We start from the raw sequence: 27,903 nt of genomic DNA on the forward strand, positions 1-27,903 counted from the left end.
CGCAACAAGCAAAATGCCTCTAATGCTCCTCTGCAAAAGTCACAAGGCTGGATGGGGTTTTCTCCCAACTACCTTGCATTCAGAACAGCTCCTTAAGTACCCTACAACTCTTTTCTATGACAGAGGTAAAAACATGCCTTCATTTTTCCAGCATAACAGGAGGCAACATAAAACACCATATAAGCCAAGGTGATTTCAAATGTCTGCATGTACAAATACAACAAAACCAAACAAAAAAAAAAAAAAAAAAAAAATCAAAACACTTTGGAAGCTGCAGTACCAAACATACCCAAGCTAGCAAATGAAAACTGTGACCCCTTCAAAAGGGGCAGCGTGAAAGCTGGGAACCCATGCAATGCTGTAATTAAGAGTGGTAGGTGCTGAGATCAGTCGGCTGACTTACAGCTCCTGCTCCCTCACTCACAAGTGCTTTCCTCTATGCTTACCCCTGAAGCCCTTGGTGACAAGAGGCCAATTCATTTAAGAAATCTTTTTAGATTCAGTCTCTAACCATGTTTTCATTTTCTCTGATCCCAGCATGAGTTGGGGTGATTGTCTGGAGTCTGATTTATAGGCTGTGGGGCACTCATAGCTGCCAAATACTGTAAAAAAACAAGTCTCAGTCATCTCCAGTTGGACACCAAAAAGCAGTTAATTTCAATTCTCAAGTCTAAAATGGAAGTTACAGCTCACCTCAAAAGGTAATTGTGAATACATTTTTTTTTTTTTTTACTATCCCTTCCATAATTCATTACAAGTGTCACAAAGTTCATGAAATAGTTAAATATTCTGTCTGTAGAGCTGCATTTTGCAATAAAAAGGTCAGCAAAAAAATATATTAAGCACTGAAAAACTCAAACATTGAAGTGGTCATTGAATGAGAACAGAATATCCAAACGAATGGAACAAGGCAGTGGTCCTGTAGAAAACTTTATGTTTTTTAATAAGACTTGATAATAAGCATGCTCAAAGACAAATTAAGGTCATGTTTTCAGCTTGTGCTCTGTCATCTTCTGACTTAACATGTTTGTATTTCCAGCCTTAAAGAGGCTCATATGATTTTGTGACCTGTACGTTCTTAACAGATGCAATAGCAGGAGTTCTAGCATGAGGTTTCCAACAAACTCAGCAGAATGAGACTTCTGACCACATCAAAGTCCCCTGTTATGTGAGCTGATGTAGGAACCAACAGGAGTAAGATGCCAAGCTGTTTTCTACCATCTATCAGTGATCCTGGTAAACCGGAGAGGTACCAGAGGACTGGAGGCTTGCCAACGTGACTCCCACCTACAAAAAGGGTGGTAAGGAGGATCCAGGGAACTACAGGCCTGTCAGCCTGACTTCAGTGCCAGAAAAGGTTATGGAGCAGATCATCGTGAGGGAGACCACAAGGCAAATGTAGGACACCTGGGGAATCAGGCCCAGCCAGCATGGGTTCGTGAAGGGCAGGTCCTGTTTGACCAACCTGATCTCCTTCTGCGATGGAGTGACCCACACGGTGGATGAGGGAAAGGCTGTTGACGCAGTTACCCAGACTTCAGCAAGGCCTTTGGCACTGTCTCCCACAGCACTCTCCTGGAGAAGCTGGCAGCCCATGGCTAGGACAGGTACACTGTTTGCTGGGTAAACTGGCTGGAGGGCTTGGTGGTGAATTGAGCAGGCTCTTGTGCACTTTGCATAATGCTTCAGAGAATCTCCTTCCCTGCTCATTTCCTATCCCCACTGTTGCCTGTTTTTGCATCTCCCCTTCTACCATCCCAGCCCTTATCCTAGTCTCCATATCCAATAATCCCTTGTCTCACCTGTCCTAGCTCATCAGTCCGGATGAAATTTTTCTCCTTTCCTTGTCTTAATCTTCTCCCTCCTCAACCTGTCTATCTTTTCCTACTATTGCAACATAGGATGGGGAGTTACATAGGCTCCTCCATACTCCTTCTCTGCTCTTCTCCCTCTAAGATAAAGGTAGCATGCAGATGGGAAAGCTATTTTCTGGTGGAGGTATTAAGGTCACTGCCATATTAGCAGAGCCTAAGATGAAATCTAGCAGAAGGCAGTAAAATCCCTTACAAATTTATAACAGTTTTCTTGGCATCAAAAGCTAAGACCATTTTTATATCTCAACTTGAAATAGCAAGATATGAAGAAAACCCTACAGCAGAGAGAAAAGGGGAAAAAATGTTTGTCACTGCCACCTGGTCAGTAGCTTTGAGAATGACGAATACTATGGAGATCTAACACCAGACCCTCCAGGCACACAAACACCTGCTGCATGGCTAACTCCAGGATGGCTCTCCTGTCTGCTTATTAACCAACCTATTAAGGAGTGACATCATACCGTCAGCCAAATGGCACTGACCAGCAGGATGGTGTTCCTCCATCTGGGTGCAGGGGTAGCTAATTAAAAATGAAACATTTCCTTGGAGAGGAAGATAGGAACGGAAAGGGACCCAAGGGAGTATGGTCGAGAGCGTGGAAGAAAGCAGCAGGAGAAGCTGCCTATTTATTTCAAACACTACTTTCAGTAGTACTCAAGGAAAAAAAAGGAAAAATTCTCTTGGGTCAGCACTTAATACAGATACAAAAATGAAATATTTACTGTTGTTTATAAAATCATCTGACAGGGTCAAGCCACGAGCCTACTGGTGTTACTAATGCATTGTCAAGCTACGATCTGAGATTGTGTGCATATCTCAGCATGTTGCTTCGCGGGCTCGAGAAGCCTGTAAATTTACAAGTGTAGACATTACTGTCTTCTCCAGAGCACTAATTGCTGCCTCTCCCATCTCCCAGTATCATAACCGACATCCACAACAGAAGATTCTTCCAGTGCCCCTGCCAGTAGTTTTACTGGTAGTAAGGAGATAACTGAGTGCTTTCCAGGCCTAAATGAAGAAGCCTAGTAATAATGAATGCCTTATTCTCCTAGAGACTGCAAAGTTTGAACCATTAAGGCTGATAAAACCCACTTAGACTTCAGCATAAAAGAAGCTATATAAATTAAAATGCTACCACTCTTACATCCTGTAGAAATCCTTCATTTCCTCCAATACATGCTCTTCTCAGAATGTGCCAGGCTATTACTTTTGAATTCCCAATTCATTTTTTATGCAAATGGCTTTCAGAACACCACAAACACAGGATTATTGCCATTTTCAGCAGAGAAGGCAAATGTTATCATTTCAATTAACACAGAGTCCATGGTTCTTTTTCTGACAATGCATCTCCCCATGTCAGTGCTCTAAATTCAGATCCCACATCCTGTGACCTCACAGCAGGAGTTCATGCATTTGAGACACGGTTGCCTCCAAAGCAGTTTGGTGACAGTTTCTAACTCAGCTGTGCAGGAGGAGATGTTTCCGTTGCAATTTCAGTCATGATCTGCCCTGATGGAACACGTTCCTTTTTCCTGGACACAAAATAGCTGCTTGCCCAGTAGCGTGGAGCACAGGTCTAGGTGGCACAAACAGAAATCCCAGCTCTTGTGTGGCCAATTGTAATTCAAAGTAAAAAATTAAGGTTTGTGATAGGTGAGAAGGAAAGAAAAACAAGAGGCTGGAAGACATCTGTCTATCTTGTATGATTGACTCCATGAGTCAGCAAAATAAAAGCTTTTGGAGAGAAGGAAGGAATTTTATATCCCTTCTGGAAATGTTCATGTGATGCAGTGGAAGCTACAGGGAGCTCTGCCATACAAAGGCTCTGAGCATCATGCAGCATTTGCTCTGTTTCAGCTACCAATGCAGGAGAAAGAAGACACAGAGGTTTGGCTTGTTCTCAGAGAAAAGGGTCTCATTCTTTAAGAACATGCATCATTGCTTGTTTGCAGTAATTTCTTTGCCTGTCTTAGATAAGAGAGTCCTAGAAAAACCCCTTTTCCCTGCTTCATCTGACAAGACATCAGTGAGGAAGACTGGAGTGACCCACAAGCAACAGCCCCATGTGGCTCAGGACAGTTCTGAGACCAGAGGAGGTTAACTCATCAATTTCACCAATCCTGTGGTACCTGCTTCCTGCACAACTCTTCTTGCTGAAATTGGTCTCACAGAATGGATGCACAGAAGTCCCACAACAAATACAAGTATGTTCATAGGCACAAGTGAGTGAGAAAGCATAAGGTCTAAACAAAGAACCTGGAGGCAAAAATAAAACATCATACTAGACTGGATCTAAGGAAGTATGAAAAAAGCCTATTTCCTCTTATCTTTACCTTCCATCTGACTTAAGCGTGTTTATTTTCCAAAATGTTTATTTTCCAAACTATGTGTATATTTTCCAAACTACGGCTAGCCTTCTTCACAGAACAGTTGGTCCTTAGACTGTCGCAGAAGAACACTGTAGAGCACAGGTTGTCTAAAGCCTATAAGCAAAAAAAAAAAACCACCAACAACAAACAAACAAAAAACCAACAAAACAAAACATGTCCTTCCTACACTCTGATAGTATGAAACAGCATCACTCATTGGCGTGTCTGGTTTTACTCCAAGGAGCAAACTGGAATGGACTTTGGGTGCCTTACACCTCCCTCCCTCCCTCCCAGTGGCCTTAGAGAACAGATGCCTGGAGATGTAGATTCCTGGAGGATATCAGACTGAATATAACACATATTGAAAACTGTAGTACAAACAGTAACAAAGCAAACAATCTTTCACTTTCTTTTATGAAATATGCCAGGCAATGGCTTCCTGAAGTTTTTAAATAAGATTAAAAAAACATTTCCTGTCCAAAGCTTCCTGGTTGGACGCTTATTCCATGATGTGAAAATGCCTCACACCATTTCCAATGCCTATGCTATACTCCATGAACTCTATGAACCCCTGCCATGGCCATTTTTCCCATGTTTCATGAGCACGTTTGTAGCACACAAAGTAAACCTATGGGAACGAAACAAAACATATGGAATTAAATACAATAAATATAGCACCGTTCTGATTTTTAAATTTTTGTTCGAATGACATGTACCTCCATTTCTAAAAGGATCATTGGTGCTGGTAGAGGGTTTCAGAAGCCAGAACAGTGGACTGTGTTTCTGTACATAAGGAGGGGGTCAAAATGTGATTCTACGACTGACACAGTCATAGAATGGCTTGGGTTGGAAGGAACCTTAAAGCCCATCCAGTTCTAATCCCCTGTCATGGGCCAGGTTGCCACCCACTAGGCCGTGCAACCTAGCCTCTAAAATCTCCAGGGATGCAGCATTCACAACTTCTCTGGGCAACCTGAGAAGTCACACCATTACACTGGCAGCTTCCATGAAGTGACAGTTATTCATGCTCAAAGTTGTTGGATGCAGCATTCTTTCCCTTCTCCCTTCCCCTCTCAGCTTGTATAGACATTTGTTTTGTCTAATTAGATGAACATTATCTCCTGACAGTAGCAAGTTGGCAATACTACAATCATTATTCCCTACATCCCTATTTAACCAGAGACAGTTGAGAAGAAGTGATTGCAGGGAAGTGAAGTCCTATTTCCCCAGCTCACAATGCCATAGGCAATCAATTCGGAGCAAAGGTTCCATCTTGAAAATGTCAAATAGAATGAAAAAAGACAAAATCAAAAATGATAAAGTTAGGTCCAGCCATTCCTTCAGGTCCAGATTCTTGTTTGAGTTTTTCTAACACAGCTGACAGCATAGCTGTAGGAAAAACTGCTTTCTGTACCAGTGGGTGCCATGGGGTCCTTGGCCTCAAACCAATTACCCATCTCCCACTCCTACAACACAAGAGAAACTGCTAGAGCACCAGTTCTGTCTGGTCAGCCTGAAAAAAGTAGTCTGCTGAGCATGGCTGGAGTCCTCTCTCTTCTGCACCCCAACCAAGTATGCAAGTACGTCAACAGAATTCCTTCCCAGGCCCATTCTTTGCTTCTCTTGCACCAGGGAAGGAAAACAACCAGTACTGAAATACAGATATATCAAAGGACAGCAGAAGCTTCTGTCTGGAAGTGGTATTTTCTTTAGTAGTATGAACAAACACTCCTCTTTCACCTTTCCAGTTCCCCTGAAATTTTCCAGATGCAGTTTAATCCCAGTGTCTCATCAGGATACAGAGTTCTTCTTTTCTCCCATTTTATGTTACAGATCTGAGAAATTACCCATATGGAGAACATGAGGAACAACAGGTCTGTTCCTTTATTGCCTGTACACTGAGGGAAAGAGAAATTATGAATAGGGAATTGTTCAGAGGAAAATAATGGTCATGCTGACTTAGAAAGTTTATGCTGCCTCAGGAAGAGCAGTGGGGAGCTGAATTAACTGTGCCCTGGATGAAACTAGTCCAGAGGTATAGAACTGTGTCAGCTGGTAAGGAAGGGACTAAGATTGCAGGGACTTTCTGAAAGTGCTTAATGATGTAGGGGTGGCTGCTCAATCACAAAGCTTTTCTAAAGGGAGAACATCCCATGGCCTAAACATCATTTGAAAAAAATTGCTATTGGCCTCATCTTTTGAAAGACGTTGTAGAGGAAAAAAAATAAAATTGCAAGCTGTACATACAATTTGAATGCAAAGTGGGCTCCAGATCCTTCACTGGCTTACTCCATATATCATACACTCAGAATTGTACTAAACCACTCTGGAGAAGAAAGCTTCAAGGTACCTTTCTTTCCAAAGCATGGATCTGGCTATCTACATCTACCTGCACTTATCTGACTCATGAATCAGCACGAAAATCTGGGTCAGAAATACATACACATACACAGGTACTTGGCGAAACCTCATTAGGAAAGAAACAAACAGCCTCATCCTGAAAGAGCTTCAGATCACATCAGATATGTTAAAGTGTAAGCACTGCGTATAGGCTGCCACTTCGGAGACTGCCAAATGTACTCCTGAAAGCTTCAGTCAGCTGCCAACACCGTGCTCAGGAACTTGCTGATCCCATCAAGGGGCACACACGCTGAAGGTCTAACATTGCCAGACATTTAGTAATTACATTTAAGTTGTGGAAAAACATTCAAAGAGCATGAGGATAACCCATTGCGAGACACTGCAGAAATAAAGATCAACTTCAAGACAATAATTCCTATAGTAATTAGTGAGATTCCCAGAGGATAATCACAGAAAAGTCACCACTGCTCACAGCAGTGGCGAAAGCGCACATACGCAGCCAGAAGCATAAACCACAGCCTCTTTGTACTGCAACTTAACAGAAGATGTCCTTTTCTGAGGGGGCAGGAGGGAGTAGGGCGTTTGCTTTCTGCACACACAGACTAATAGTGCTAACATAAAACTGACACCAGTGGACATGGCATAGAAGCAGACAACCTGAAAGGCACTGAACAACCTGATCTTCTAAATTTAGGGACAAACAAGTGCCACACTGTGCAAGGCTGGCCTCTTACAACCTTCTGAGATGGATGGAGAGGCAGGAATTCAGTATTCCTTTTCTTCATCACATCAAAATAAAAATGTATCCATAGACATCAAAATAATAATAATAAAGGATCCCAGTAGGTCCCTCCGAAACTACTTTAATGCTTTATCAAATATCGCGGTGGGTGTACAAGAACTAACAAAAACCAGGTTTGATCTTACCAGTTCAAGGAGTGAACGATATCGTAACAGCTTCTCCTTCCCAAAGCTTAAAAGCATCCTCCAGAGAAATAGCTCAATAAGGCAGGAGTGAAACAGGTACTGAAAGCCCTGGAAACACCAGAGTTCTAACATATTTCTCAGACAGTTTGGACTTGCTGCTTACAATTACCTTCTGAGATTATGCATCAATATCAGCATTCTTTAACTTCCATCATTTCCAAAGGGCTGTTTACTACTTGCACTGAGGCAGAGGAACTCTGGACATTCATCAGTAACCATGACTGCATAGTAACAAAAGGAAGTTGCAGTGCTATCCTTTCTTGCAAAATCCTACCTCTTCTATTTGGTTTGTGAAAGCCATTTTCCAACTCCAAGATGAGGAAAAAGCTTTAAAGCCCTCCATACAACTCAAGGCAGTTCCATCTCTGTCGGATTTTGTTGCTTAAGCAAATGTTACAAGTTGATGACCACCAGGTACTGTTATCACTAAAGGCTAAAAGCTCCTTCCCTGTTCCTTTGAGGGTGCAGCATTTCTTTCTACATCTTCAGAAGAGAGTGATGCCACACTTACCAGGAGCTGCAGGCAGGAGGACATATTCTACAGTAAAAGCCAGCAATGAATTCTGCTGGAAGCAGGAAACAGCAGCAGCATGAAATGCAGGAAGACATACTTACAAACTGAACATTCTACTAAATTAAAAAAATAGGGCATTGATCTTGTTATACATTTTCATATTTAACTACATATTAATCTCTGCGTATAAAGATCTCTTCCCACCACCAGTTCTTTATGCCTCAGCAGAATTTCTGTTCAGCAGCAGAAATAGCCATGTAGGTCTTAAGTACAAATTGATCCATCTGCTATAAAGACTAACTGCATGTGAGAACACAAGTCTAAGCGAGTTGCCTGTCAATTTCCCCATTCTCGTTTCTTAGCGAGTACCTCCCTTAGTCTGTACGTGAGGAAAATGGAGAAGAAAGCCAGCAACACTTACGCAGTGCGTGCCACTCATCCTGGCGGATTGTCTTGGTGATGTTGTAGGTGAGGTTCTTGGGAATGGTTGCTGAGGAGTAGTGGTACTTGATGTATGAGCACCGCTCAATTGCTCCTGGAAAGGGAAAAATACAGAAGGGAAATTGATGTTACATGAATGCAATATGTTCTCCCAGCTGTAGACTAGATGGACCTGACAAGCAAAAGTAAAGACTGAGAGAAAATCAGTCCCTGCCATCAATCCAGTGTGGCAGCCAGTACTACCTTTGGCATATGATAGGCAAAAGCAATCTGTAGGAAAAGCTCACATGCAAAATTAAGATACAACAAAGGCTACACGGCAGCTGTCAGAGCTGTGCTTTCACCACCGGGTAGAACATGGCAAGTCACTCCTTCTTTCCTTTCTTTTCCCAGAGCCATGAGCTAGCAATACGTGGGCCAGCATTTACCACAGAGAAATCAGAAATTCCCATTGTAGCTTATCTTGCAATAACACTTCTGTGGGCAGGCTTCAGGAGATGTGCAAAGCAAACAGCTTTCATCTTATCTTCAGTAATAAAATCACCACAAGAAAAATATGTATTTATAGAAAACAATTTTTCAGACTACATTCACCCCACAGCCAAGAATCAAGACGAGCAGAAGCAAGTGTTACTGGTAATGGCAGCGACTGGAAGGTACCCAGCCACTTTCACAGCAGACTCAAATAGAATTTATAAGCACCTTTGGATAATAGGCTTCAAATGGCAACACAAGTGGCTGGAACAGGCAACATTTTTGCCCTTAGAATCATAGAATTGCTCAGGTTGGAAAAGACCTTGAAGATTGAGTCCAACCACAACTTAACCATACTACCCTAACTCTAACATCCCTCTGCTAAATCATGTCCCTGAGCACCACATCCAAATGGTTTTTAAATGCATACAGGGATGGTGACTCAACCAGCTCCCTAGGGAGCCTATTCCAGTGCTTAACAACCCTTCCTGTAAAGAAGTTTTTCCTGATATCCAACCTAAACTTACCCTGGTGCAACTTATAGGATTTCATCTGCATTCTATGGAAAAAAACCAACCACGTGCTTCTTCTGCTTGACTTCTGGTCACAAACTCATATTTTCCTTTTATAGCCAATTTTCTTCCTCTACAATCATCACACCTCCAGGCCATCCTCTTCTGGCAGCTCTCTGCTCAGTGTCCTCAGAGGAATGGGCCTGGCATAGCCCAATGCTTTTTGTGAACTATAGCCTCACCAATTTCCACATCTGATTGGAAGTCTGTGACAGCGCAATCATTCTTGCACTGCTGAAAAAGAAGTAAAGTTTCCTGCATCCCTCTTGCCAGTACCCTTAACTAACACCGCCTTCATTAGACCCTCTTACCGAGCATTCAGATTTAAACCTCATGAAAATCATTTTTCCATTAATATTATGGTATTGTGAAACAGCCCTCTAATAATTAAAAAGGCATCTTGAATGCAGTTGTCCGCACTGTTTGCTATTAGCTACCACTGTTCAGAGGAGCGACTGCTCTGGAAATGCAGTTATGTTTTAAAAATGCATTAAGACACGCACTCAGTAGAATTAAATGAAGCAATGATTTATGTAAATGAGAGAATGACATACCAAGAAGCATGCAGACAACACTAACTGGCAACAAAACTAAAAAGGCAGAGGCATTAGCCTTACATATAGCTCCAAATGGTTAACCATGTTTTTACGCCTCTATAAATACAGGTTTCTGCTTTGGGATGCAAAATATTACTTGGGACAGATTTTGACCATACACCATGAATTCACAGCATGAATAAAAAAAGCCCCATGCAACAAAATTATTAGTTACCACTGAGTAGATTAAGCACCCTCCCAAGTTACTGCAATACAGACATTGGAGGTCCTCTCTGTTTGCTTCTTTTAAGCATTCCTCGCATTCTGCCTTTGACAGCAATTAGATCAGACAAAACCAAATATTATAGGGGAAAAAGGCAAAATATTTACATATGTATCCACCCGCCCTGACAGCGTGATGGGCTTCTGTGTGAATCTGCACCATCTGGGCACCAAATGTACGCCCAGAATTAAAGTTTCAAACCAAGAATAGTATTTGGGGGAAAAAAAAAAATAAATAATCTAGTGTGGAAAGAGCTTTGAATTAAAATAAAGCCTGAAATTGCAACCTTGTCTTCACACAGGTTTTTCACTTCACTTCTGCTTACCTGCTCTCATGGATCAGAAGCATTGGCAAGAAAGTGGAAAAACATTTATTTGTCAGGAAATAATCTTTACATTACCAGATACCTGCCTAGAAAAAGATTAATACAGCTAGCTGACAAGAACACAGAGCCAAGACTCAAATTTAAAGCAAACAAAAGGAAGAGTCTGTAAAAGATTCTATTCCATTGGCTGTAATTTCTTTAAATAATCATCCAGTTTCTAGCAAAGTTAATCAAACATCTCATTTTTACTGCAAATACTTTTAGTAGTAAGGCACAGAACTTTTCACTGATTTATATTACCACAGCCTAAAGCACAAAAGATTATGGTCTGAATTCAGATCATCACTTGACCATACATATAATTTTAGACTTATGCTTACATTCCCATGACTTTAATGAGTCTTAAGTATACATTTAGAGACTACCTGGACCTAAGAGTGTGATTGCAGTGGCAGTGATACAATGGTATCCAAAGGACACTCAACTGTGAGCAGTACATTCCATGATGATCTCCGTTCCAGCCACACCATATTTGCTCGCTCTTCCTACATCTAAATAAAATTCTGACTACTAGCCAATTAACATCCTGATTCCAACCAAGACTTTGAAGGGACCAGGAGGGAGAAGTGCTCTTTGCAGATGATGAGGCTGGTCACTGAGTGCCCCGAGGGCTGATCAGAGCACGGAATGATTCCCCACATCTGTTGTACTGAAGGAAACAGACCCTTAGGTCAGGCAGACAGGGATGCTGCTCCTAGATTTTCACCCTTCTCTGAAGCATTAAGCACAGATTCATTGCTGGAATAAGTCTAACCAATTTCTTGTTACAGAGTCTAACACATTTCTTGTTCATCCTAATCCAAGGTTTTGGGCTTAATAAGTCTACAATACAACAGAGGTCAGCCCACATGAAAGGAATCAGCAGGAAGGCACAGCTAGAAGTGCGCAGAGCAAACTGTTGTACTACCCTTATGAGGATGGATGCTCAGGGAGGAATCTGCAGTTGTAACTCTGTGGTTGGCATCCACCTGCTCCAGCAAAGTTCAGATGCCAAGAGAAATTGAGCTGAGGGAACTAGAGGTACCTTTACCCAGAGCAGCTTTGCAATGCCACTGAGCGTAGTGGCACTGCACATGCTGCTTCTCTCTTACTGAAGAAAGTATCAGCTTGATTCCCATCATATCTATCTATTGAGCTATGCTCCATGCTATCGCCTTAGTGTATGAATTTCCTCTTCTCTATTACAAAGAAAATCCTTGAAGTGTGCTATAGCAGGAACATCAACTGAAAATATTGTGCAATTCCTTTCTGTGCTGCTCACAGAACTACCCCAATGCTCTTGATGTGAGCTCAGCTGCTGGCAAAACTCCGCTCATTGCTTTGTGAGAGCAGTAAATGCTACCTTTGCTGAGGACCCAAACTGCCAGCAATGCAGGAGTGACTGAACTCTTCTCCCACTCAAAGCCAAACAGGATTGAAATCTATTATAAAGGGAGCTCACGCTGCTGGTATCCATACCGTATGCCTGTTTTTCTCCAGAACTTTCCATCACCAGCTTCTTTAAGATTCTCTCAGCACTGCTCCAAGAAAAGCAGAGATGAAAACTCAGAATGCCACCCAGGCATTGGTCACATCAATCCTAAGATTTTGTACCTCAGAAGTGCACAGAAGAATTTTCCCCATGAGGCCAGCTTAACTTTTGCAAAGGTGGTTGTCAAGCTTCAGGAATTATACCATCACTGTGCCCATATGGTTTCACCTTCTGCATGACAAGGATCAGCTCCTCTGAGAGCTTTAGTAGTCCTTTAGTTGGTCCTTCACGAAACTGGTAACCTGCAGGAGCAGTTACTGTGTTCTGTGTTCTTAAAATCACTTCAGATTCAGCCCAAGGTGGAATGTCTAAGTTACTTTCATAGGTTATCTGACTAAACTCCCCTCTTGTAAGTCAGAATTACAAGGTTTCCCATTTCCCCCTCCCTCCCTCCCAATTTTCAAGGAGGCAGACTGTGGAACTGTCCTTAAGCTTTAGGTACAGAGCCACCCAACGCCTTGTCAGCAAGTCACATTTGGTAAGTGAAGGGCTCACAGCTACGGAGCATTTCTAACACACTAAGTCTCTTTGCAGCAACTGTAGGGTAAGAATTATCAGGAACCACAGGTAGATGCAAGGAGCCAGCAGCTTATTTACTCTGGATGAACAGCATCATTCCAAGCTCCACAACAAGCCAGCACTGACCTGGCAGGCACCTTGGTTTCCATAGTAAGCAAATACCCAAAACCTAGTGATACCCACTCTTCTCCTGTAATATACACGCTGATTTCTAAGAAGGGTTCAGCTGTAAGCTAGCATTTGTTTATTATGTTTCCTGCCAGGGCTTTTGATATCATGAGCTTCACTGAAAAGGCTGACGCGGATGTTCTGAGCCTTTGCTACCTCCGGGCAGCTTTTCCTTCTGTTTTGTAGATACCTCTCTACAAACTATTCAGAGCAAGTAATTTATTCCACAAAATTCACCTTTTGTGCTGGATCTAATTTTTACGTATCTGTTTGAGAATTACTACACAAAGATTTTCTACTAAAAAGAATCTTAGCCTCTGGCTTGTGAGCTGCATTCACTGCATGTATCTGCTGTTCATTACGAGAAACTGCCTTCTGTATGAGAAATTGCCTTAATTCCATGTTTTGGTTGCTATTCCTCATTGGGCGAGTATAACTATACCAAGCAAATGGAGGATGCAGTTTGGTCATTTAGCCTCTAGTTGTTTCACATTGTCTTCAGAAAATCTGCTGATTTCGAACAGAAACTGTTTGCAATTTTTTTCTTAGCATAACATTTCAGGAAGGTTCCCAAGGGCTGCAGTCATTACCAGGGCTAGATCAGGCTGTGTAAAGCAAGTGCATCTGGCATTTACATCTGTTAAGACTTGATCTCAAAAGTCTTGTCTTTGTTGGAAAAGTTGATTTTTAAGTTGTGCTAGAATTTTATGTCACCTCCAAGTCAGTCCTGGCTATTTAGGTTGGTGCAGTTTAAGAAATGGTTGCCCTTGGCTGCATGTCCTGCCCTCAGTCTCTTAAATCATTTTGTATGAATCACCAGAGCTCATCTGCAGGCACATTTAATATAGGCAAGGTTGTCGCAGTTTCAGCATGCATTAACTGGTCAAACTGAAGCCTGGAGGAAGCCAGGAGGAGAAATAAGCTCTACCTTGTCCATCCGCAAGGAGAAAATTGCAAATCAGATATGCTGAGCAGTTAATGAACTCATGATGAGTAACACTGTATTCTTAATGAAGGCAGAGACTTCATTAGAAGGTATTACAACACACTTAACAGGATTACTTCATTACCTCTGGAGTAATACTAACCTAGAAAGTATTGGTTAGGTGTTTGTGCCCATCTATATTCATATTAATGCCAAAGAAGTGGGAACATTATTCATTCACATGAATTATAGAATACTGAATGTCAGAAGAGTCCTCTAGGTGTCAACCGGCCCAATCCACTGCTCAAAAGAAGAAACAACTTCAAAGTTAAAATCAAATTCAAAGATATCTCAGGTTGCTCAGAACCTCATCCAGCCAAGTTTTAACACCTCCAAGGAAGAAACCTCTTTAAACAAACTCTTCCGACAACTGACCAGCACCATTATGATTTTTTTCCTAATACATAATCAAAATTTCCCTTGACTCCACATGCATATCTTGAATATTAGAATACCTAAGGGTAAGGTTCTAAAAATGTAGGAAGAATATGCAAATAACAGCACCTTAATCAACATGTCTGATGAATATTCATCAACTCATATTCATAAATAGAAGCCAATGTTCTAATTAACGGCGCTCAAGATAGATTTTCAGCTGCAGTATGGGCTGAAGTTTCAGAACAGGAGATCATACTTGTTTGGGATGGCTCCAGCATCAGCCTGAACCAGGGCTCAGCTCACTGCCAGAAGGACTTGCTGCTGCTACTACAACTTCTGGCACTGACTGCTGGTTGCTGTGGGCATTGAGGAAATTGGGCTTTGGTTGAAAGGTTTTGTTTGTTTCTAAGACTAAGCTGCTGGCTCCTAGCTGCTACCTCTCTACAAGTAGGAGGATGTGCACTATCAGCTTCCATCCACCAGTTACAGGTTCATTTAAAGTTCAGGAGAGAGATGCACCACAGTCGCTTGCCCCACTCACTGACCCAAGTGCCACATCTTGAGGTAGACAAAAAATCTGTAGTAAAACTTTGTATGTATCAGCAGTGTTCTTTTGAAAATGACTTCCTAGACCATCTCTTGTCACCACGCTTTTCTTCAGAACACAATGCACTGCAGGATCATGCCAACTGGCTTCTTCGCAAACAAAGCTGAATTGGAAGATGAGTTAATGGGAATTCAGCTACTGAGACAAGCATTCAATCGTGGCACAGCAGTAGCACAGCAAGAGACACAGGTCTGCAGGCAAGTTGTGTGGAGCTGCAACTCCTTGTCTCCCAGTGCAATGGAAGAAGTGCTGCGGCCATCAGCAATTGCTCACACCAGCCACACTCACAAAGGTAGGCAAAAAAAGCCAGGGGCAGAGGGGTGAGACTGGCAAAACCAAGGTAAAAAAAAGAAACTGCTTTCAGATCAATTGAAAAATTTTGTTCAGCCATAAAACTGAACTCATCTTTCACTTCTTTATTATGTCTTTCTTTCCCAAGTGAATCCCTCTGCCATATGAGATTGTTTCACAAGTGGTTCAGCTTCCTTAGAAACACTTTGCTTAGGAGCTTATTATCTACATGAAAGTAAATGCTTCACCAACAGAACTTACTGTAAGCGTACTTAACAAGCACAGTATGAATCTGTATCTTTCCTGTTAGTAAAATGGAGATAGCACACAAGGCTGCCACTGACAAAGGGACATTTCATACTGAAATCTCTACACTGTTACCTAAATTTGCTTTTTACATCTGAATGACTTCACTGATCAACAAACAATACAATGAAGGCAGAACTCCAGTGAAACACACTCAGAATAAAACAGTATCTTCCATTTTACCTGAAAGAAAAGCTCACTTGTGTTCACTGAGCTGTCAGCCCCTGAAAGAATGAGGCATTCATAAGATAAATAGTATTCTGTCCCATAAATGGCACATACCCAGCAAATGCATTACAAGAATGTATAGCTTAAAGATTTTCCTTAGGAATGTGATCAAAGGTTTCTTCAGAGTGGCAAACAGAACCTTCCTGCACTTTTTTTCCTCCTATTTTTTCCTTTTACAATTCATCTCACTTGATTTCCAGATAAAGGTCTCTCAGAACCTCCAGCTCAGTAAAACTTGTTAGATAGTGCCCAAGTGGCAATGCAGTCATGTAAAAAAAAAAAAAAACAAAAAAAAAAACAAAAAAAAAAACAAAAAAAAAACACCAAACCACCAACAACAAAAAGTGAAATTATAGCAGAGAGCTTGATTGAAAGGGTCTTATGTACTGCATTATAACACTGCCCACACAGAAATAGGGCAGTAAAGGACAGTATGCCATTTCTATTCTTCCCAGATCATCTGGGCTGAAAACCTTCCAGCTTACTTTCAGTAGTGACCCATTCAATCTCTAAATTATACAGGGGGGGAAAAAGTCAAATTCAAAGGGCACGTGGAACTACATGAAGCTTGTGGATGCAAAAGCTTTCACATATGGGCTGTATGGGGAACTGCATTCCTGGCAAGAGCTTCCATATATTTCAGAATGGAACACCTACATTGCTTTCTAACTTAAAATTCAATGTGGAAATACCTAAAATCCCTTTTCAACCAGTGCATGAGTAAGGATAAGAGGTGCAAACACATCTGCATGCACGGAGCAGACAGTAAAATTTTCAGAGCAGAAAAAGAGAATGTGCCTGAAAAGCTTTTTCCAGGCCCGTTCTCCACATGCTCCATGAATATCCCAGCAAATGGCAGCTTCCTGAAAGCATCCAGCTGGGGGAACATACATATTCCACCCTTGATAAGAAAAGAATCCAAGTATGAGACCATAAGCTGAATTTGCATTGGAAAATGATGAGCTCACATTTTCTCCACAGGGATCATGGAAACGGGGCTGGCAAGGAAGCTGGAGCAAGAGGATGGTTATGAAACACTTTTTTATTTCAGCTATTAATAACAGTCTCCAAGCCATAGGGCATTCGAGAGCAAGAAGGCATCTCCTTCCTTCTATTAATCTTTTTGTCCACCTATTTGCATTGGGTTGGCCACAGGGGAGAGGGAAGCAGAGCACAAATGAGAAGTTAAGGAGGTTAAAAGGGCTGAAAAATATTTGCTCCTACTCATTTGGAGGCAGAAATTAAATGATCAATAAAAAGTCACTGAGACAGCAATTACCAGTAAAAACGTGCTGATGACCCAATAGCTCACGGAATAAAGCATTATCTCAGCGCTGCTGTCAATGCAAAGAAAAAGCACAGGCTTCTTTTGGAGTATCAAATGGAAAGCCACCATCGCTAGTTATGAAACTCTCACCCCATCAGTCACTTTATCAGCAGCAATAATAACTTCACTTACAATGGCAGCAATAACAGCAGGTCTAGCACCTGTAACCCAACCCCTTTGCCTGCTTTCTCTTTATTTAGACTGCATATGCTTCAGTATCTCAGGACTGATACTTTATGTGAATGCACATCTTCTGAGCCAGGTATACACTTCTATGAAGCTTTCACCGAACCACCTATGAAACCTATTTCAACCTAACCTGGGAAGCAGGGTCCTAGATTGCCAAGATGAAAAGTATGAGGAGTATAGGTCCACTGATACCCTAACTCTGCTGAGGATTATTGATCACAGGCATCCTTATACCTCACTGCATATCTCTGTATCTTGAAAAGCTATTTTATATTCCACTCTGCAATGTAAACATACCTTTCCATACACATATACTCCTGTTTTCTTCCTGAAAAGGAAAGAGCAAAAGCCTTTCTCGGTGTCACCACACTGTTAGTTTAAAGCTAGGTCCACAAATTGTCAAGCTGGAGAAAGCACTTAGCTTTCTTGTAGCAGCTGAAGTTCTTGTAGCATTTCAACTTCATGCTTAAACAGCAGAAATCACAATATGGCAGGGAATCATTCAGATGCTCTGTATCCTCCATTAAGGAACTGTCACATGCATTGGATCTTGGCTTATCTCCCAAAGGACCCACAAATAGGTACAGCCTCAGCCAGCACCTACCACAGCCTCTTACGATCACTGAATGGAAAAAAAAAAAAAAGAAGCTAACAACAACTCTCATGTAGATTTTGTCCATCAACTGAACTTGGAATGGAAATTTCACAAGTATGCAAGACTTTGGCCATATTCCTTCTTTGATTAAAGGTGACTTTTTAAAATGAGCACATCCTTGTCTTCTGGGTGCTCTGAGACTCACTAGCCTTCTTTATGCTGCCCACCTAGATATTTTCAAAAAGTGCTATGGTAGTGTGGTTGGAAGAGAAATTTTCAAGACATAAGTTCAGACACCAAGATACATCCTGAAGTAACCATGCAGTTAATAAATATACATGCAGTGTGAACCTAATAGACCATAGCATTCCCAAGAAGTGAGTACAGCTTCCTCTGTTAATTCATAAGGTGTTTTGCCCTGTAATCTCAAAAACTGAATCTCCAGCCTGATGGACAGAAGTTCCTAAATTACCTATGAAATAAACTGTGAAGCTGCTTACTGGCAAATAGAAACCACTGCACTATAAAGCCAGTGTGTATAAGTAGTTTCATGTTTGACCACGCTCTTTCCCTGCAAAGCCATTCTGTTTACAAGCTTCATTAAATGGTGAGTTGACATCACCAAGTTCCATTTCAAATGCTTCATCCTTCCGCTGTAAAAGAGTATGTATTTAGAGGTGCAAAACATGTCAGAGCTTACTGCCCTTTCCTTCCAACACCATTTCCCATACTAACATTACTGGATTGAATTAAAAAAAAAAAAGCTTTAAGAAATTAAATGCTGTGTAGATATTTATAAGGCAGTCAAACTGAAAGACAACTATAGGGAAAAGAGTAGAAGATAAGAATGGTGATAAGAAGATCAGGCAACTGTGCTGTGAAATCTGAGATGAGCTAAAGCACAATTTGGTCATCCTGAAGTCTATGAACCACAGATACTATTAATCTCTGCAGCTGTCTGAAATCACAGCTGGTTTCTCCCTTGCAGAAAGAAATGATTCTTGAAGAAAGATTTAAAATAGGAAGGGTTAGTGGATGTGATGAAATAATATTTTTCCCATTGACTGGACTGTGCTGTTATTTATCTAGTGATGAGTTTTGCAGTACCATCATATGCCCTTGTGTCCAGAAGGCTTAGGCATTGAGGGCCTCTTCACAAATGCTACATAATTCATGTCTGGTGCTAGCAGCAAGTTTTGGATGCATTCAAATATCCCCAAGTCAACAACTTACAGCTAAATGCTCAACATCACTACAGATAATCTGCACCAAACAAGCAACACTGGTTTTCAGAGTAGCTAACAGTATCAAAAGGATATATGCCCTTCTATATGAGAGGAGGGGGGGAAGAAACTGAAAGGAGAACCGCTTGATTCAAACCCTAGGGTTCCCTGTTATTCCCAATGCAAAACTGGGATGAGCAGGGCATGCTAAGAGCTGACAGCTACAGAAAAAATAGCAGCAAGATGACTTACTCCCAGCATGGTTTTCAATTGGGAATTAAGTTGCCCTGACCAAACCTTAGAGGCATCTATTTTCCAAGCATGTTAGCTAAGATTCGTGGTACTTTTTCTCTTTGATGACGTGTAATGTGTGCCATTTAAAGCAGAGATCAAAAATGGCAGAAGTCAGACCAAGTTACGTAACAGGACAGCAAAACGGCACAGAGAAAACCCAAGCAGCTCTAACAGCATCCATGGCTTTAGATGCCTTACAAAGTTACTACCTGTTTTAAAGCCACGCGATACGAGCTTAGACCAGAGCTGGTGTATATTTAAGCGTAAAAAGCCTATTATGGGATGAGAATTTCTCATCCAGTAGACACATTCTACTGTCTACTATTGAGTGGGGAGCAGCCTGGGCCTTTGCTGATGCTATTGGATTTGGGGTGGGTTTGATGTGGTTTGGGTATTTGTCTGGTGCAGCAGTAAGGGAGAGAGCTGTTTTACTTTGTGACATGATGATCTCTTGTCTGTAACATCCTCTTGTCATTTGGTACAAATGACCTACCACTTCTTGTAAAATCCTATCTGAAATGTCAAATCACATTACAGTGTCACAGTATGAAACCCCCCCCTCTCACCACAGTGCAAGATGTTCTGGCCAGGGCAAGTTAGACTAAACAATCCTGCTGCCTGTCAAGAATAATTCATAGCTCAAAGGGAATGCTTCAAAACGCATATTAGCTAATATCATCTATTGACAGCAACAACAAGCAACATTTGAAAGGTAAGTATTTCACCCTTGGGATACTTGTCACTGTCCATCACTATCTATCTTGTCCCACCACCCCTGTGTCCAAAGGGCCCGAGTCCCACTGGGGCTTCATAGCACTAGGTTCAGCCCTTTACAAAAACCCACTTTCAATGGCCCTATTCTGAGAGAGGAAGGATAAGTCATGCCCTGAAAATCCATCATCGCATGATGGTGAAGAGAGCACTTCCTAGTGCCATTTTCAAGGTGCAGAATAGACCGTTAACTCCATACCAGAATTTCACCCAGCTTTGATCACTGCTTTACATCTGGAGGGAATGGACTAAGGAAACAGGTATTTACTCTGACAGTGTCAGCTCATGATTATATATATTTAATCTTTACTCCTAGTCTGAGCTGAGATAAATGCCTGTGTCTCAGTAGCTTTTGATAACATCAAAGGGGACAGAGGTGCTCTTGAGGCAGAATGCTGTATAAACATAGAAAACAGAGTCTGTGCCCTGGAGGACTTTTGCTGTTCCTGTTTTGTACCTTCCATCCCCATCTCATTGCTAATTTTGTTTAAAATGTCAAGTTAAGTCTTTAACTGCAATGTTTGATTTTAGAAATTATTAACTCTATGATTCAGCATTCTGTGTGCTTCTGGAATCCTATTTTTGTCTGTACAATTAATTCTAAATCCAAGTGTTATTATAGACGTGCATTCTATTAATTCTATGCTTACTATTCTAATTACCACTCTAACTATACTTTGCACAACGTATTTCTTCATAATATCTCAAATTGTTTAATAAAGACAGCATTTCATCTCCACATTCAGTTATATGCTATACCCCTCCCTCCTCCTTGGAAAAAAAATAAAAATCAAGCTTTTCTTTCCTACCCATGCACTCTAACTCGTGGATAGCACAATTAATCCTCTTCTCAATAGTTCTAAACACAGATCCATCTTTCATTTAACTGCAAGTTATTTAATGAACAGCAGAGCTCTATTTTTCTCCCTCCAAACATCACAGTCGAAACCAAAGACAATGTAAAAATGGATAGCAAGTAAAGTCAGCTTCTCCATGTCCTGAGTTACGTACAAGCAAGCTACTGCAGTATGGAATTCTTCCTGTGCTGAATCACAGCATGGTTTAAGAGAAGGACTGGGCAGATGCTAACCTATCCGCTCTGATTTTTTTCCTCTCATTTTTTCAGGAGCTGCATTCAGCCTCTCAGATGCTCCGAAGGCAAGAGGCCTGAGCTCACTGACGGCGGGATCAGGTGAAGAAGATTCAGGATGATTCCTAACATGCCTCCACTGGGCCATCAGCCATTCTGATGAAGGGTACGAAGAGAACATGTCAACTTAATGGAAAACTTGTTCTTTGGAAAACATCCAAACATTTAAGAAAATATGCCATTAACTTCATGCTCACCCCCTAGGGTTCTACAGTATCAGGTTTAATTACAACAATTGTGACAAAAATCATTGTAAAGAGTATAGCTGCAAGCTGAACTTGCCCATTGATTCCAGGCACCAGGGTAAGAGTCAACTGCAGCACTGGGAAAAGACCGCAGTATGAGCTCAGGGAGCAAACTTTATTTGAATCACTTTCAGCAAAAATATTTGGAAGTATAGCTTAACTCAGCAGGGACAAGTCATGAAGGTAGCAGGTGCACAGCTGAGAGTTGGGAAGGTATTCCCAGGATGAAGAGACTTTAGGAAGCAGAAGCAAAAAGCTAACATCACATTGCACTAGAAATGCAGCGAAGAGAGAAATGCCAGGCTCACCGGCAAAGCAGTCATCACTCCACATTATAATGCAATCGATTTGCCTTCCATTGCTGGAGGCAGATAAGGAAATAACTGCTATTATGATCTCCCCCAGCAATTGAATAGCATGGCCATGCCTAGAGAAAGGAGCACCCAAGCTTACATGGTTAACAGGATTGGGTAGAGTGCATGGCTTGTAGCTACACAGCTGTGCGACAGGCAGGAAAGAGGGGCTAGAAGCACAGTGCTCTGAAAGACAAGTGGAAAGGAATAAACGACAAAATACCCCAAATTCTGACATACGTAATATCCTCTTACACCTCCACTAACTCATTTGTAAATGAGGTGGGTTTACACCTTAAAGATTGAACAGGTTTTTTAAAGATATCCCCAGTCAGCAGCTGCTCGATTCTCAGAAGAGAGAAATATTTTTAGTAATTATACTCCAATCCTTGGATACCAAAAAAGGCACAGACCAGAACTTACATGAACACAGCTTCATCCACACAAAAGAGAAGCCTTTGCCAGAAGCATGCACAGAGGTGAGACTGGATGTCAGCGCTTCATGTTGTGTCACATTAAAGAAACTATACCTCAGCAAAACAGAATCCCAGAGGTTTAATAATTACTTTTTCAAAATGAGTGAGCAAGCAAACCAGCAGGCCAGAAGGTAAGAATTCCTCAGCAGGTAGAAAAAAAATCTGGGTAATACTCCCACCTTTCAGCAAAGTTCTTTCCCACTGGCAAATAACCAAGGTACCCTAAGGGGTAAGAAAGCAGTGTTCATCCACTCCTCTGCAGCATTTCAGCTAAGAAAGAAAGAGCTGGCTGTGAATTTATATGACAATAAGTCACTTTAAGGAAGAAATATGCATGGTGGTGCTCCACGTTACGTAGACTGTAATATTTGAGAACACGTAGGTTGCTGTCAAAAGAAGGGAGAAGGAGAAAATATCTGCTCTCTATTTAGATTCCCTGCAGATTTGATGACATTTACTGCCTGTCAGCAGTGATGTGGCAATGCCCAGGAGCCTCAGCCTTGGACCAGATTCCCATGAGGCGCAGCTATGAGTGAAAAGTATAATCGACCCAATTCCTTTACCACTTCAAGAGTATTTCAGGAGCCTCTGAATGCCCCAATACCATAGCTAACAAGCTGAACTTGTGCTGGGGTGGAGGTTATACTTAAAATCAGTGGAAGTACAGAGCCATATATATCACTATTGCTAATATTCAAGGTGTGAGAAAAGAGGCACTCAGAACAGCCTCATTACACTAAGCATCCACTCATAGGAGGTTTTTTTTTCATTGAGAATGGGGCTGTGATTTTATTATTCGTATCATAGCAGTACCGGAAACAGTTTGAAAGAGTCTTAGTGGTTTAGAAGATCCAGCATCTAGAATCCCAAGTGGAATTAAGAATAGATAGACTCTTGTGGTCCTGTGAGAACACAGGATATGGTCACATAAGCTGCAGATTGCCACTGTTGCTTTCTTTAAGCTACATCATTCTCCTCCAATTTAGTCTTACATCTGACATCAGATGCCTTTTGTTTGATTAGAATAAGTTAAATCTTGGATCATTCTCTAGTCCCATGGAACACATTCCATGTCATGAAAAAGCACAGAATCAGTGAGGATATTTAGGGCTTAGTGCAAATGACTGCACATGACCCACGGCAGCAACATAGCACCACGAAGTGTTTCAGCAACAGACTGCTCTGCAGCTTCTCATCACTCACACCACAGAAACAGATTTAGATATGCTGCTCTGGGCATTACAATGAGCATAACTTCCTCTTAACCATTATTCCAAACCCCATAACGTGAATTTGAGTGGCCTTTTTTCATTTTAAATGAAGGATGCCAGTCTGATTTGTAATAAAGAGAAGATTCCTCATACCATGGATCTGGCAGAGACGGGTTGGAAGCTATGTTAGATATAGATATCTATGTTATTCACTTCTATCTTGAATAGGCTGATGCCTGCTGGATCCTCAGCCTGCTGTTAGGAAAGAAAGGGATATTCCTTGGAGTGCATTGACAATAACTGGAATTCATACTAGTATCACAGAATCACAGAATTGTAGGGGTTGGAAGGGACCTCCAGGGATCATCGAGTCCAACCCCCCTGCCAAAGCAGGTTCCCTACACCAGGTCGCACAGGTAGGCATCCAGGCAGGTCTTGAACATCTCCAGGGAAGGAGATTCCACCACCTCCCTGGGCAGCCTGTTCCAGTGCTCCATCACCTCACTGTAAAGAAGTTCTTGCGCACGTTTGTGTGGAACTTCCTATGCTGCAGTTTCCAGCCGTTTCCCCTTGTCCTGTCTCCACTCACCACTGAAAACAGTCTGGCCTCGCCATTCTGCCCCCCACACCTTAGATATTTATAGACCTGGATCAGGTCCCCTCTCAGTCTTCTCTTCTCGAGGCTGAACAGACCCAGTTCACTCAGCCTTTCCTCATAGGAGAGATGCTCCAGGCCCTTCACCATCTTCGTGGCCCTCCGCTGGACTCTTTCCAAGAGATCCCTGTCTTTTTTGTACTGGGGAGCCCAGAACTGGACACAGTACTCCAGATGAGGTCCTACCAGGGCAGAGTAGAGGGGGAGGATCACCTCCCTCGACCTGCTGTGACATGCTCTTTTTAATGCACCCCAGTAAGCCATTGGCCTTTTTGGCTACAAGGGCACACTGCTGGCTCATGGCCAACCTGTCATCCACCAGGACACCCAGGTCCCTTTCCGCAGAGCTCCCCTCCAGCAGGTCATCCCCCAACCTGTACTGGTGCATGGAATTATTCCTCCCCAGATGCAAGACCCTACACTTGCTTTTGTTAAACCTCATCCAGTTTTTTTCTGCCCAACTCTCCAGCCTATCCAGGTCTTGCTGAATGGCAACACAGCCTTCAGGCGTGTCAGCCAATCCTCCCAACTTCGTATCATCAGCAAACTTGCTGAGGGTGGCCATTATCCCCTCATCAAGGTCATTGATGAAGATGTTGAACAAGACCGGACCCAGCACAGACCCCTGAGGAACACCGCTAGTTACAGGCCTCCAACCGGACTCTGCACCACCAACAATGAATACATACTCCTATGTAGAGATTCTTGTGAGACACCCAGGCTGCATCAGAGATGCAGTCAGGTAGTCTGAGGCAAGGAAATAGGATGTGCACAGCTGGGATGTTCTGTTCTGCTATATCATGTAAAGGCAGCAAAACAGAAGAGTATCCTGCACTGTCCTGACAGAGGCTCATTTTGCAGCTCATCATGGCAGCCAAGTCTCCTGTGACATTAATTACCTGATCAGAGGAAGCACAGCTTGTTGCAAAGTTGCAAAACTGAGAAGAAATATCCCTTTTGTAGGTTTAACCTTCAGTTCCTTCACCCTGCAGGTTGCTTCTGAGCCACAAACTACAGTCACAAACAAGCACATGCCACAGGTTGTTAAGAGCCACGAGTATTAATGAGAAAGCACAGCTTCTCCCTATTCTAGAAAAAGTTTAGTGTGGACTGCACATGAAGCCACACCACATGATTATGAAATGAATTAGCAATAAAAATTTATTTCATGTATAAAAGCCTTTTAAAAAAGAAAGAAGCCAGGCTCCAAATTACCATTAAAATTAACTTTCCCAATGCTTTGCCAGCACTGCTGAATTAATATTCTTTACAGAAGCCAAATGGACTGTTTGATACCAATCAACACAAACTCTTGTGCTAGTTATTTCATCTGGAGATCAGAGGGTATTTTTTTTAATGAGAGCAGAAAAAAAAGCAGCACTGCTCATGGTGTCCCCCCTCCGCATCTATTTCCAACACACAATTTCTAGTACAACTAACACACTTTGCCAGGCAGAAGTCTCTGCACTGCATAACCATCAGCCATAGAGACAAACAAAAACCCATCCTCTGAGAGTAAAAGCTCTGACCAGGACAGCTCACAGACCAAGGACGTTCAAAGTGTTAGAGAGAGCTATCACACAAACATCATGCCAGAGTGGTGCTGAGGTAAGAGGATGCAGCTCGCCCTGTTCCCTTCCCCTGCGGCTCTCTTGCAAAAGTCAAATCTCATTTCAAAGTGGCTGCCTGCTTCCTTCATACATTTACAAGCAGTGCTATTGCGCTTTGAGTTCTTACCATCTTTGTTTTTCAGCCCTCTTCCCACTCAAGTGTCAATTTGAGCGCGATGCTTATCTTATCAGCTTATAAGCCATCCAGTTTCTTGATCTGTGCCACTGAACGTGCTGGAAGGAGCTGAGAGATGAACTGCTCGTAGTTAGGACAACATCAAGAGTATCTCTGAGGGGCAGAGATTACCCATGAGAGAACTCCGCCCCAGAAACTCACACACCTTCTCTCAGGTGACTGTGAACACTCCCATCAGTAGTCCAAACAGAAGCTGCTGTTTGGGTACAGCTCTGGAGCTATTCTGTGATTTGCGCTCAGCATCACCGCTTTCCCTGTACCAACTGCAAGCTCCAATGAAGTAACAACATCCAAATAAGTGACCTACCTTGATTTCAAAATATTTAAAGTCACTGCAACTCAATTCAAATGTAGGATCTAAGCAAACGTCTACGACAGCCACAGGAAACAAGTTAATGAGATTGATTAATGTTAGCATCTTACTTAGCATGAGTTACACCTGAAAGGACTGGGCTCCTTAATACCTAAAGTGTAGAATCATAGAATCATTAAGGTAGGAAAAGATAACTACGATCATCTGGTCCAACCAGTGCATCCATTGTTTCCTTTTGTTTCTTTAAGAGACAAAGATTTATTCCAGCACCAGCAACAAAACATGACTCTACTTGGCTGTAGCACTTTCTCCATCTTATACCCCAAAATATTCTGTAGAGGCAACTGAGAATTAGCAAATACAGAAGGAGATCAACTACATTCTGTGCTGCGTTTTGAGATGAGATGGAATGTCCATGGAAACAGGAAAGACTCAATCTGATGGCAGGAGCTGCAAAGGAGAAGACATACCAAAGAGGCAAGAATACTGACTATGAAAAGGCAGAAGTTTAAGAACTAGGACAAATTTAAATGCAATGCAGATGCAGCTCAACTTTTTAGTGGGCTTCAAGGAAAAAGGGAAAAAATCCTGCATTTCTTTCAGATGTAATTACAGATTTATGGCTGGTATTGCACATAGCAGTTACTTGAAACAGCAGAGGACCAAAGTGACTCAGCAGCGCTCTCTAATCCTACACACACATTTCAGGAGAGGACTGAGTAGGAATGACCTGGATTTCATGGAAGCAGAGAGAAAAATAACTACATTATTTGAAGAAGTCTCAATTAACATTTTTGTGAGTAAGAAAAAGCAACCAATTCTAACCTCCTTTCCACCATCCCTACCCTTTCCTACTGCAAAGACTAGCTCGATATTGCCATTCAGAGCACTCTTGTGTAGCAACAGAGCTAGGATTCTATAATTCTGTGCTCTTCTGTACAGAAATAAATAAATAAAAATAAAAAGCAGCAGAGAATAATTTAATTACTATTTTCTCCTGAAGGGTGAAAAATGCTTCCAAAATTACCATGCCTGGTAATGAACTGCACCTTCTTTCACTCCGCTGTAGATCTGGAATAGTGATATATTTGTCTTAGTTCAATTTTGTTATTATTGTTCTTGCTTTTTACACATTTGTTTCCATCACAATGAAAGCTAGACAATACTACAAGCAGTGACAGAAAGAAATGCCAATATTAAGGAAAATTGAGTTTTCCCTTACCATGCTAAAAGAACTTAGTCAAGATGAGTGGGAGCAATCACAATGGAAATAGGATATTCGCAAACTGTTGAGGCAGAGAGGAATGAATTCATTGATATGAATAGAAAGTACCATAGTAAAATAAAATAAAATAATCAGTATATTTCAGAGGCTGAACAGTCCCTGCCCTCTTATATTTTACATATGTATTTCTAGCAGCTTATGCTGGAACAAGGACTGACATTTGGAATGGAAGCAGTTGTGTTTAAATGCCTTCACATTTAC

The 27,903-nt window shown here is 41.8% G+C and overlaps 1 protein-coding gene across 1 annotated transcript in view; it reads right to left on the reverse strand.

Moving 5' to 3' along the window:
• The window catches only part of TMEM178B (transmembrane protein 178B), a gene marked incomplete at both ends in the record, with an annotated part of 210,715 nt that overhangs the window by 144,450 nt on the left and 38,362 nt on the right, over nt 1–27,903 (reverse strand). Inside the window, one exon of the mRNA XM_079543173.1 lies at nt 8,527–8,640. Within this exon, the coding sequence (XP_079399299.1) occupies nt 8,527–8,640 (114 nt within the window). The remainder of the gene's footprint in view (nt 1–8,526; nt 8,641–27,903) is intronic.

The sequence above is a fragment of the Tetrao urogallus genome (assembly GCF_951394365.1).
Source record: "Tetrao urogallus genome assembly, chromosome: 1".
Lineage (NCBI taxonomy): Eukaryota > Metazoa > Chordata > Aves > Galliformes > Phasianidae > Tetrao > Tetrao urogallus.